General features: G+C 39.4%; 1 protein-coding gene across 3 annotated transcripts in view; it reads right to left on the bottom strand.

The window, feature by feature from the left end:
- LOC131067508 (uncharacterized) overlaps positions 1-13,034 on the bottom strand; it is a 215,308-nt gene that overhangs the window by 47,568 nt on the left and 154,706 nt on the right. Inside the window, exon 5 of one of the 3 annotated variants that reach the window (XM_058002530.2) lies at positions 3,284-3,637. The exons of the other annotated variants lie outside the window; for them this stretch is intronic. Within the exon in view, the coding sequence (XP_057858513.1) occupies positions 3,614-3,637 (24 nt within the window). The 3' untranslated portion in view covers positions 3,284-3,613. Of the gene's footprint in view, positions 1-3,283; positions 3,638-13,034 lie in introns of those variants that run through there. 3 annotated transcript variants of the gene reach the window in all.

Genomic DNA, 13,034 nt, shown 5'->3' with positions numbered 1-13,034 from the left:
ACAATGCAATTTGCAAATTGCTTTGCAAACTTGGAACAAAGGGGAAAATCTCTCACAAAACCGATTTTAAGCAAGAGCAAAACAAAACTAACATATATACAACTTGATCAAGGAAACTAAAACAAACTAAAACAAGAAATGAAAGCAAGCACAAGAGAAGAAAACATACCTTGATCAACAAAAACAACCTCCTAAGAACAAGAAGCAATCCTTGAAAGAAGAGAATGAATCTCTTAAATAGACAAAAGAAGATGAATCAAACCCTAGCTACGTTTTTCAAAACCGCCATATGCAACAAAAACGCCTAACAAATGCATGAAGAATCAGTCAAATGACGCTTCTAATCCCCACGCCTAGGTAAGAGAAGCCAAAATGACTTAGGAGAAGGAGGATTCGTGGCACTTCCAAGAGGTAAATCGTGGCATTTGAAGAACACATGTTTGCTATTTTAACGCCTTTGAACCAGCAAAAACAACTACCATATGGCACAAAAAGAGTTTCAAAATGCATGAAAATAGCTTAGGATTCAAAACGCCTTCCTCATAAAATCTCTCCACAAAAATCGATTAAATCCTTCAATAAATTCGACTTCAATAGCTGGTCGGGTTCTTGGAGAAGGGCAACAAGTTTAAAATGTAAGCAAAAGACATGAAATCGGATTTGTAAATCCCCTTTACAAGTTTTAATTTACTTCACTTTTCAACTCATAAGGCAAAATCGGGTTTGTGAGAGAAAAGAACAAGAAGAGCAAAAAGAAACAACAAAAAGACTTGTAATAGGGAAATAAAATCCCCTTTACAAGTTAAAAATGACTTAAAAGACATAAAAAGCAAGGGGGAAATAAAAAGTAAGTTACAAGTGACAAGTTTTAAATAAAGTGCACTTGTAATTGTTTTAAAATTTCCCTACAACACTAAAACAAGAGAAAATTAAAACTTGCAATCAAAGTAAAATTTCCCACCTACAGTCAAGAAGAAAAAACCCGAAATTGAAGGAAAGACATAGCAAACGAACTCAAAACGCGATGAAATTTAAAACACGAATCGAGGATGGGCCAAAGATCAGCCCAGTTTAACCAGATACGAAAATTTTGCCTTGGGAAGCATGTCTTAAGAGTAAAATCTTCAACCTGCAGTGACTGCTCTGAAACCCGAAATTGCACAAAAAACTAGGAAAAGAAAGACCAAAATTCACCAAAACTTGGACAATGATGGCAAAGACACCCCCAAAGGATTTGACACTAACAAATGTGAGTTTTGCACCTCGTAAAACGTGCCTTGGAGACAAAAATGATGCATTTTAAGTAAAAATTTGTAGGGGTTGTCACATTTTTGAAAATCCAAAAATGAGGACAACAATCACAATCTTCCATTTGCCAATAGAAAAAACTACTAATGGAATTTGTTTCATCTTTAGAACATGGATGCAATTCCAAGATTCTTTCAGCACTAACTCCACGGAGCCTTGATCATTCTTCCTTGGTTACCCTTCTCTAGAGTCTAAATCAGATGAATCCAAAGAAGTTGGTTCCTCACTCACTACTTGATACCTCAAATCAATTATATATTTCTAGACTTTATTTTCAATGGTGAGTATATCTTTTTTCTAGTCGATAACATTTTAATTTGCATCTTTCTGTGCATCACAAAATGGAACAGCATTTAAGATAAAATATTTGATCAAGTTAGAAGGGGAAGCTCCCTATAACAAAAATTAAATTTAAGAGCACGACCTCAATCTTTTTAATATATATATATGTATTCTTGGTGTTTTGATACACATTGCAAACAGATTAAAAAAAAATATTGTATGTTTGTTGTTGGGTAAGGACATCGGGTGATTCAACGTTTGTGTTCAAAACAAGAGATTTTTATGTTTTTTTCTAGAAAGCAAACAATCTAAATAACTATCAAATGTTCACTCTTTCTAACTAAAAGAAAAGGCCAGAAAAGATGAGTAAATCACAAGAATTGAATTGATCTAAACAAAGAAATCAACAATAGAGTCTACTAAACACAGCATAGGGTATAAATAGCTCAGGTAATGAATGATTTTGACTAGCTACTATTGATTATTCTGATCTAATTTGCCGTTTCAGGTTCAGGTTTGGGTTTGCATTCGGAGATCTAGTTTGCCGGTTCGACTAATTTTTTGGCGGTTTGGGTTTGTTAATACAAAAAGCATGTAAAAATCATATATATGCTTAGTCTCAAGGTTCGAATTCGTGTTCAACAATTAAAAAATTCGGATGAAATTCAAAAAGAAAAAATTCGAAAAAAAAATCATAGGTAAACTTGCCTTACATAAATTAAAATATATTAAAAAATTAATATAAATATTATAAATGCTAAATACATTGAGATTATTATACTTATTATTTAAGAATCTAAATTAAATGTTTTTAATAATTAAACTTTAGCATACTAAAATTAAAACAAACTGATCTTGATAATTTTTAATATGCTAAATTTTAGAAAACACACAAAACAAAAATAAAACCTTAAAAAATAAAGATAAAAAGATCAAAACATTAAATGACAACCTCCAGTGATTGTTGAAGGGAAGAGAAAGTTCGCATTTCATCCACCCAACTGCGTACTATGCTACAGGTGAAACCTTAGATTGATATTTTTCTATCAATTTCTCTTCCCCTCCAGTTCTATCTCCCACCTTCTCAACGGATACCTTATTGATGGTTTTGTTAGACCCACATGCGAATCAAACCGGTACTTGGATGCGATACGAACCGGACCTAAATCAAACCTGGCAGCAAGCAAACCTGATAACATAGATTCTAATGAAGCTCGTCCATTTTAAACATGATGGATTCTAAAGATTTTGAAACCCTAATGCCATGTTGGTCTCTCGAATCTGATTTTGCTTCATTCTATTGATCTTTACACTAAAACCTTAGTTCAAATACACATCCTTGGATACTCTAAAACCTTAGGGCATTTGAAAATATTGCTATCCAAACATGCCAATACAATGATGTTATGTATGTTGATATCTTTCTTTTAGTCAATTAAGAACCTATTGAGATAGTAACAAAACCCTTATCACAATTTGAAAACAATCACCAAAATGATGGACTTGTCATACTTGTAACCCTATCAACTTAGGCAAGTCAGTGGGGTCCTTCCTTTCTTCGGGTAGTGTGGAGCGGTTTTGTCGGCTGTGGCGCTTATATGGAACGCTGAAGCCCACGGCTCCGACCTCGTACTCACAAAGAATAACAACAATGATATGTTTGGTGATAAATATCTCCAAAACCTAGGCACCCTTCAAGACTAAAAAACTGTTTCTTTATACTTAAAATGTGCTTGTTATGACTATCTTAATCTTGTTGATACATGCTTAAAAGTTTTCGCATAGACATATGCATAGGCCTACACTCTTATATATATAAGTATGCAAAATTTAAAATATTGAAATTAATGGACCTCTTTGAAGTTTCTTGGTAAACAAATTTGTCGCTGTGATTGTTTCTCTAAAACTGACCCTATTTGCCCAAAGAGTAGTTACAATTGTGCCAACAATTGGAGAGATTGTTGTAGACTGCTGATCTTCATTTGCGTTTGAAAGGGGCAGCTCCCTCGTATGATGGAGTTTTTTAGGATTTTAGTGTACTTTTGACCTGAAAGTACAAAAAAGAAGGAAAACAAAACTAAAGAGGATGAATAACAGAAAACCTAACAGTAGACATATGAAAAGCAACTAAGATTTCACAATAGATAACGATTACAAAGGGGGTTTAAGCACAAGATAATTTTTGATATGCAGTTGTGATGAAATAAAGTAAACACATTTCAACATATGAAGAAACAAGTTGCCTTAGCACTTTCAAGTTGAGATACCAGGGTATGACTATGTTTCATCATTTACAAATATCGTTTGAACTAAACATCAATAGATTGCACAAGTACACAAAGGGATTATCAATTTAACATACGAACAATTGATAATAATAACTTAGAAACATTCAAGATGTACGAATCAAATGCATTCTTTATTATCATTCTGAAAATATACAAGTTCAAAAATCCTTAGGTACAAAGTGTGAACATAAAAGTTCTCAGAATGTTTCTCGAGAAAATTCTCTAGACTTTCCCCCTTCGCAAGAGTCTCCCCTTTTACAATGCCAAAGCCTTCAATTTATAGGCTAAAGAAAATAATTACCTTGTAACCGCTCAACATAACTACCTAGGGTAACCAATTTGGTAACCACTTAAGATAACTACTTAAAATAACAACCTTGTAGTCCAGAAACCCTATTATTTTGTCTTTTGTTGACTGTTACGGTCCTGTTGAGTGTTCAAAAAGTTCATATCAGACTTATAATCAACAGGTATTCTGACTTTGAGGGTAATTTCATGCCCTCCATTCAAAATTGACAATTTGGAAGCAAGTATGAGGTATTTGATTCACATATTGCAGCTATACAGATCTGGTGTGGTATTGTTGTGACCTTTTCACACATCGCCCCATTGCAAACGAGACCCCCTCTTACTTGCTTCCCGGTCCTATTAATTTAGGGTTTTGGGAGACAAGTGATAATTTTGAGCTTCAAATGTCTGAATCTCGTCTTTGGATATGGTCGTGTTTCCTGGTCTCCATGATGCAAATAATAATAAAACTTTAGGTTTGATGTCAATAGGATCAAGGTGCTTAAAACATGTTAAAAATGTTAAAAGTGACCTAAGTGTCAAGTTGCCTTAGCATGTCAATTTATCTTTCTAAGTGTTGAGTTCTTATTTGCCCCAAAAATAAAATGAAAAATGATGAAAATGTGGCTAACTGATGCAAATTTTGTGTGAAAATGTTAAATGTCCCTATAGGAGTCGTTTTTCCACTCCTAAGAGGTGAAGCAGGCTAAAATGCACAAAGTCCCGATTGACTTGATTTTTCCACCATTGAAAACTTGGGAAAATTCACAAAGTCCCAATGAAAATAGAATTTCCACTACATGAATTAATGAAATTGGTTAAGTTTGGACTTAAAAAGCATGAAAATCAACTAAGTCCTCATGAGGGACGTTTTTCCACTGAGAAGTTAAGTTAAAATCAGCAAAGTCCCGATGGAAGAATTTTTTTCACCTCATTTTGAGCATAAAATTACCTATTCAATGTTAAAGACAAGTAAAGTCTTGATGGAGGTTGAATTTCCACTTCAAGAAATAGTTTACAAGCAAATGAGGGTGTTATTGTGGAAAGTCTCGATGACTAAAGTATCTCCACTCAAGACACAACAATGGAAATCAAGACAGCCCCGATGGAGTTCGTTTTTCCACTGGGCTTACTAGGTGAAAATGTATGAAGAAAGTGAGAGTCCTGATGACCCACAATGTTCCACTTGAGAGAAAAGTGACCAAAACAAGGTAAGTCAAGAAAGAATAATGTGCTTGATGGAGGTCAAATCTCCACTTGGGGCATAATTACAAGGATGCTCAATTCAGCAGTACACCATCTCTACATTCTTATGAGTGGGATGGTCAATTCAAGGTGTCTATTGAAAAAGAGATGAAAGCTCTATCCCAATTTGATCACACACATAGTTTGATTGAAAATTGAAGAGATTGCTCTTGAGCTTGAATCAACAAACGACATGTAAGGAAATACTCAATTGGCTCTAATGGAGTTAGAAGATCAGTTTGCTGATTTCAAACTTTTCAGGAAGCAAGAGAATGCACAAAGAGCTGAAGAAATTGAGCAACTTATTGGTGAGCATGATAGTCTTCAAGAAGAGTTTGATATTGAGAACTTCATAAGAAAAACAAAGGTTGCATGTGTAGATTCGGATCAGCAAGATGGAAGTGAGCAAGAAGAAAGGGATGGCTTCCAAGTTCTTGAAAACCCTCTCTTTGTGATGGATGATTTCAACATCTTTGGCATCAAGATGTTGTCTAAGCATAGTTTAGAAGTCGTTCAAGGTTTCATTGCAGCAGCAAGGAGTGAAGACTTCAGGTTTGTTACTCACGAAGTAAGGGAGAAAGGATCAAAACGTGGCGATTGCATGCTTGATAACCCATTTCTTGGGTTGAATATTAATAAGGCTCATACTAGTCCATTCTGGGAGTTGGATTTGAAGACAACACTTGTTCCATACTCCAATGTTGTTGAAGCTTTCATAGTTAGGCTTCAAGGGTTTGCTAGAGACATCAATTTCTTAAGTATGCTCTTGGTCCTGACTAGCACTTGGGGATGTGTTGAGTTTTCTTTTCAGTGTGTTGAAGATCACTCTCGGTTGGGTATCTAGGCTCAAGATCGTCAACATAGTCTGATGGAGCTTATTAGATGTGGAAAGAAGGATCTTTGGAGGGATAAGGAACAAATTTTCAGTTATGATGGTGTTGTTCCCCTCTTTACCAGCCATTTGATGATTCCTTTTGCTCATCAACTAGTTGATTGGGGAGATATTTTGAGCAAAGGATGGTTCTACGTGGAGTTGGAGTCACTAGAAAGGATATTTCCAACCTTGAACGTGAGCATATGTGTTGTTTTGGATGATGATTTCCTATGTTGCAGCAGTTGTTCATCTTCTTGGATGCTGATTTTCCTGAAATCAGATCTCAAGTTAATCATTTCAGAATTGGTGGGCTGCTGGTGTACTCTTTTTCAGACTTCACAGTCTCCTGGCAGGACGGGTTTATGGTCTCAGATGAGAGGTATGGCGAGTTTGGGCAATCAGTATCGGTGTATGGGAAGTGTTCAAGCTATAACTAGTGGTTATTCTTATGCCCCCTCTTCTTCTTATGGTTGGGACAACGAACCTTTGCTTTCTTTGGTTCACCATTTTGAGGTGCTTGGAGTAGGAACTATAAGAGATTTCAGAAGTCTCCATGGTTGTATTAGAATAATTCCTTTAAGGCCTACTAGATTCATGTGGAGTTATGAGAATGAGTTTGTTGAGCTCTTGCAAAGGATTGTTTACCTCCTTGCAGGAGGATTTGGAGAAGTCACATTTACAATCATGGTTGTGCTTGACACCTTGGGGAAATATGTCGTGGAGTTTGATTGTGAGTTGAGTACACTTTATTTCCTATTGTCCAAGATTGTGATAGACAATGGAATTGTTGATATTGATTACTCAGACCTTTATGGGCATGAGATGCTACATGATATTGATTTCAGTCCTTCAAGATATTTCAGTCTAAGCATCATGCATGGTAACATTTTGTAGTTACTAGGGAGGTTAGTGCAGTTGTGGCGTGATGTCTTCACTGATGTGATCAGAGTGGCGCAACATCCGCATGGTGGGTTCTTCCTGAGACGGACATGGGACCCTAGGATCGTACTTGCTTTGGTGTGGATCAGTCTAAAATTATCTGGAGTTGTGGTGGCATTGCTTGAGGACAAGCGATTTTGGGAAGGGTGGACTGTAATGTCCCCTTTTCCACTCTAGTTTGTTTTGGGGACCGTTAGCCTATTTCGGAGACCCATGGGCAAGTTGGAAGCAGAAATTAGGGTTTCCTACCTCTAGGAGGACATTTCTACATTTTCGAAGGCTTGCATCTTGGAATTTGTCAATTTGGGTTCTGGATTCATTCTAGGTTTTTAGAAAGCTTCGCAATGAGGGTACATGCATAGCAAGTTCTAGAGTTTGATTTACTTACTATTTTTTGTAAATGGAGGCAAAAGCAGTTGAGTTATCTGGGTTTTTCTGGGTTTTTTGTGAGCTCTGCGATGGTATAACATGCAAACCAATTTGAGGACCTTTTCGAGACTTACTATTTTTAGTAAGTTTGGCAGTTGCTCAGAATGTAGTAAAAATCACTTTGGAAACACTTACTATTTTTAGCAGTATGCTATTTATAATAAGTACTATTTTTGGCAGGGGGTTCTGCAGCTCAACTCGGTGGCTATTTCTGGCAGTATTTTGGCAGGATCCTGTGTTCACTCAGATGACTATTTTTAGCAATTCAATTCAGAGCTCCAACTTAGTTCAATTTTGGTAATTTCCAACATTTTAGTCCCTGGCTCAATTTGGCAATAATCAGTATTTGAGAAGGTATTTTTAATATATTAATACCTTAGGCATAAGGTTTTAATATTTGATTATTTTATGGATGGACGACTTAGGAAAAAGGAGAAAATAATAATTTTATCCTAAGTCTACTTGGGCGAATTATTTCACCCTCTTGGTGGATGCCAAAATACAATGCATCACATTTTGGAAATATTTAGCGGGACTTAAGCTTATGGATTGAATAATTTTGACGCCATTATGGAGAAATAAGGGGGTTGAATTAAAAGATAAATGTATTTTACATTTTTGCCTTCACTGGAGTTGGACGCCCACCTTGGGAATGGACTTATGTTTTATTTTAAAAAATTATTAAGTGGTTTTTGGCACCCATTCATGTGATGGAATTTCATTTCATTTGGAAATGAATTTGAAGTGAATTTGGGGGAGATTTGTTCTATAAATACAAGGCGTGGGGCTTCATTTTGGCATCTTAGAACATTTTACACCGTTATGCTATCGAATAGAATCCAAACAATCTTCGAGGGTGAATACCTCTTAGGGCTTTTGACAGACTTCGAGTGTGAGACATCACTCCTAGCTATGATTGGATCTTTTGAATGTGTGTGGTTCAATTTGTGTGCGCATTGATTTGTCTGGAAGCTATTATTGGGGCAATTTCTACCTCAGAAGGGCGATATTTTCAGTGTGGTGTGGATTTCAGTGTTGCTAGTTTTTGGTGTGGCTGAAGCGAGGATTTGATCGTATCTCCTTGCCTATGCAATCGATTATTCTGGGTAATAGCTCGTTGGAAGCATATCTGGAGGGCGATCATTCTTCTACCTTGGTGTTTCTTTTGGTGTGCTTGCTGATTTTTGGTTGCAAATTGTATTTCTACTGCTGGCCGTACCATTCCTAGGCTGCCTTGGGTTGCGTGCCGACTGTTTGTGGTGTTTGTCATGCAGGTTTGGAGTTCTTGTTGCATCGCCTCGGTTGTAGTTTTCATTTGCTTCTGTTTTCATGTCATTCCGAGTTGTTTGGGTGAGTTATGAGTATAATAGTGAGTTTGGTAGTGGTTGTTTTCTGCGTGTTATGCGGACAGTAGATTGTATTTCCAGTTTAGTATGTTATTTCTTTGTGGGTGGGTTTGAGTTTGTTAATTGTGATAAATTTGGTGATATTTAGCAGTATTGGACAGCCTAATCTCTCTTTCTTATGCATTGCATCTCTTATTTGTAAGATTGAATAGTAGTACCATCAACCATTTCTGGACTGTAAAGCATACCCCGTTGAAAAGTGGAAGAGGTTGGCTTGGCACCTACATTTGATCTTTGTAATTTTGTCCTCCCGCTGAATAAGCGGTCGAGTGATATTTTTTTTGTAATGGTCCTCTCGCTGCATAAGCGGTTGAATTGAGCTTTGTTGTAAGTGCTCAGTCCTCCCGCTGAAATATTGCAGTTGAGTGATTCGGGCTTGGTTTTGTTCTTGTTCTCCTTGGCTGGTTTACCGCCAAGCATTCTAGTTTTCTATTCCCACAGGAAAGTGGAAGGGGCTGGCTTGCCGCCGAAATTTGTAATCAATTTTAGATTTCAAGCTTCTAACGATCCCCTCAACACTGTATGGTCTCACCCTCCCAAATTGGGCTCTTAGTGATCAAAAGGTGGACAGGGTTACTTTCAGCAGCATTTGGTTTTCATTTCCTAACCATAACAAGTGTTGTGTTGAATGTAATTGTGGAAAAAATTGGGAAAAAATTGTGGGTATATTACAAATTTCATGTACAAAAATCAACGGATTAGTATCAAAACATATCACAAAATCTGCTTCATTCTCTTCAAGGCTCCATGGTAACTTTTGCCACGTATCAATCTCATCATACATCTGATCATTCTCTGTCATATATCCATCAACAACATTAATTTCATCACCATACATGTATACCTCTTCTCCTATCATCATTTCTACTTGTTCAACTCCACCTTTACTTTTCCATTCTTCCTCAATGGCTGCATACGTTTCCCACAAATCAGGTTCCTCCTCATTGACTGCTGCAAATACATCCTCATCTTTGCCTTTCTCTGTTTGTTCACTACCCTCTTCCCTCAGGGTTTCTAGTACGTTCACCTCTGGTTCCAATGCCTTTACTTATTTTCATTTTTGAATCAGCCTTTCAATAGGCCACACCATCTTCTTCTTAATTGTCAGGTGCCAACTGAGTGCCCTCTTAATCCTTTTGTTTACTTCCTTCATGTCTTCGTCCAATTTGTCCATAGCTTGCTTGATCTCTCTTATCTCTTTGTCAAACTCTAATTGCCACAGCTCTTCTTTTTTCCTCTTCCTCTTCCTGTCTTCGTTTTCCCTCTTTCTCACTTCTTCTCTCTTCTTCCTCTCTTCCTCTTTCTTCTTCCATGAACCCTCACCTCTCAAGTATATCCTCTCAACTTGAACCAACACACAACTACCAACCACACACAAACTCTTCTCTACCCAGATCTTTTGGGCTCTGATACCACTTTGATGCAGAGGCTCGGGTTCAACTCTCAACAACATGAAAACATTTCAATGCCAATCCGGCATATTTCACAACAATGGGATTAATTCCCTTCACCAAACTCAATGTTTGCCCTCTGGGTGAACAATTTAATATATGCACACAGAATACATAACAAGAAACAGTAATGCCATAGATTTTAGATAAACACAGTCATAATATATCAAGTTACACAATGTTTATCAATTGCTAGACAACAGAAAAGATACCATTCCATTCATAATCGTAATAATGGCAAGTTACATCACATGGTATATAAAGGTACCGAGGGGGTGCGGGGGACAACCGTCGCACCCATAACTACCTACCCTCGGTTACATCACTAAACAAAGTACTTCCTAGTTACTTAATTACTTATTATTCCCGTACATACAATATGCCGCCAACATCATCCCCCCGAAAAAACAAGGTCGTCTCCTGACGACTGACAACAAAAACGCGAGGATCAAAAGAAAAAATCAAGATTGAGAATGGGGCTGAGGAAATGTCCCTGGTGAGGATGGTGCCGATGCTCGTGGTGTGACGGCCAGGCGTGCCCGTAGCTCGTAGACCTGCTCAGTCCTCAACATCAGCCCGCTCTGCAACCATCTGTCGCTCCATAGCCATCTTCACCATCATCGCGGCTTACAAGACAGACTTATCCTTCTTCTCCACCATCTCCAAGGCACTAGCGAAACGGTTCTCCAACATAGCCCTGTCCTCCTGGTCTTCCTCCAACCGTGTCCCCAAGGCAGAATTCGCCGAACTCTCCTTTGCCAACTCGGCTTCCAAGGTAGTTCTCTTTGCAACTCACAAGGCCTTCTCCCAAGCCAACTGCTCCCTATGCGACTCCTCCATCTGCAGGAGCCGAGCAGCCAACTCCTCCCTCACCGACACGGCCTCCTGTCGCTAGGTCTCCGTACCCTGAGCAATATGTTGTGTCCGCCTCAACTCACAGTATGTCTCACAAAAGACCTGCTCTATCCTCCGCAATAGGGACTATGTGCTAGTCTCGCCAACCTGCTCCTGGAGACCCCAATCTTCTAGCATCTGCAAGGTCTCCGTAGTAGGCCACCCCCTCGACTCAAAGCACTCGGCAAAGTGTGTCGTGCAACTATTCCTCATAAACCCAAGCAGTTGCTCCAACTGTCTGTCTGTCCTGGCATCTCCCTCGGACCATGCTAAGGCTACAATCCTCTAAGCTCCAACAACCATGTCCGCAATAAACTGCTCCAAATCCATGTCACCATCCACTCTCGGAGATGCAGGAACACCTTTCTCTTGGGCATCCTAGTGAGGACTCTGCAGTAGCTCAACATGAGGGGGGCTCTGTATCAACTCCTTCTCCTGCCTAGGACTCAGCACCAACTCACGAATGGGTGAGTGTTCTCCCTCCACTGTCTGCGAGTTCTCTAGTGAGCTATCACCTACCAAGTCTACAATCTCGTGGGGGCTTGGCAACTCACGTCGTGGAGAGAGGACGGCTGCTCCAATCGGTGCCACTGGTGCCATCTTATACCGACTCAGCCAGGCACTCATATCTGCCTGCAAAGGGGTACCACTCCCTCCAGGGTTCTCCGACGCTACCGCAGCCTCACTACCAACCATCTCCCCACTGATCCCTGCCTCCACTGCTACCGTGGGAATCCCTCCTACCATTTGAGGCTCTAGTGCACCTGGTAGGACCACCAATGTCGTGGCCATGCATTCCGGGATCATAATTACTAGTGTCTGGGCCTACCCAAACCTAGGAACAAGTACTGCCAATACTGTTGCTCCAAGTGGTAGAGTCCCAGGGGCTACCGTGGCACCTAATGATGTCGTCTGCTGGGGTAGCTGACTCTGTGGAGGTGTGGCTGCCGCTGACTGCGTAACTATGGGAGGTGTCGCCACGGTCTCCTCCTCCACCTGCTGTCCTCCTCTACCTACCATCCTGAAACTACCCTCCGTGGTTTGTGACGTATATATGGAGTCCTCCTCTGACTCTCTTCCTCACTCTGGCCACTAGTCTCGGGCTCCGACTCTAGCTCAGACTCAGACACCACCACCCTCTGCTTTCGTTTCTTGCCTGTTTGTATGTCTCCGCTCGGTGCAAAGGTATCTAAATGGGCCCAATAGAATATAGGCGGTTGTCCAGGGTGTGCACGGTCGTGTGGTACCAAGTGTTGTGTCTAGGGCGGTATCTGAAGACGCACTACATCCAAGAAGAGTCCAATGGCATGGTACAGCATATAGAAAGTTATGTGCTGCAAGGTCATAAATTCCTCCATCCTATCAGTGAGCACAGATGCCTAGTCATATACCACACCATTGTGGATGTCATTCATCAATACAACTTGTGCCATGGCAATGTTCGAAGCCCTACTAGCTCCCATCAAGCAGCTCTTCAACACATCCTGGAGACACCACCATTCTCCCTCTTGTAAAAAAGACTTCTTCAGGCCTCTTCCCTTGCTTGCATGCTGGAGGCTATCGAGCTCGACCTATGTGAGGTAGTCCCTGCACATCAACTTCAGGAGTTTATCCTTGAAATCTGGAGATA

Source organism: Cryptomeria japonica, chromosome 10 (assembly GCF_030272615.1).
Source record: "Cryptomeria japonica chromosome 10, Sugi_1.0, whole genome shotgun sequence".
NCBI classification, from domain to species: Eukaryota; Viridiplantae; Streptophyta; class Pinopsida; order Cupressales; family Cupressaceae; genus Cryptomeria; species Cryptomeria japonica.
Note: the sequence above shows the minus strand (reverse complement) of the source record. Positions and strands in the feature narration are given on the sequence as shown.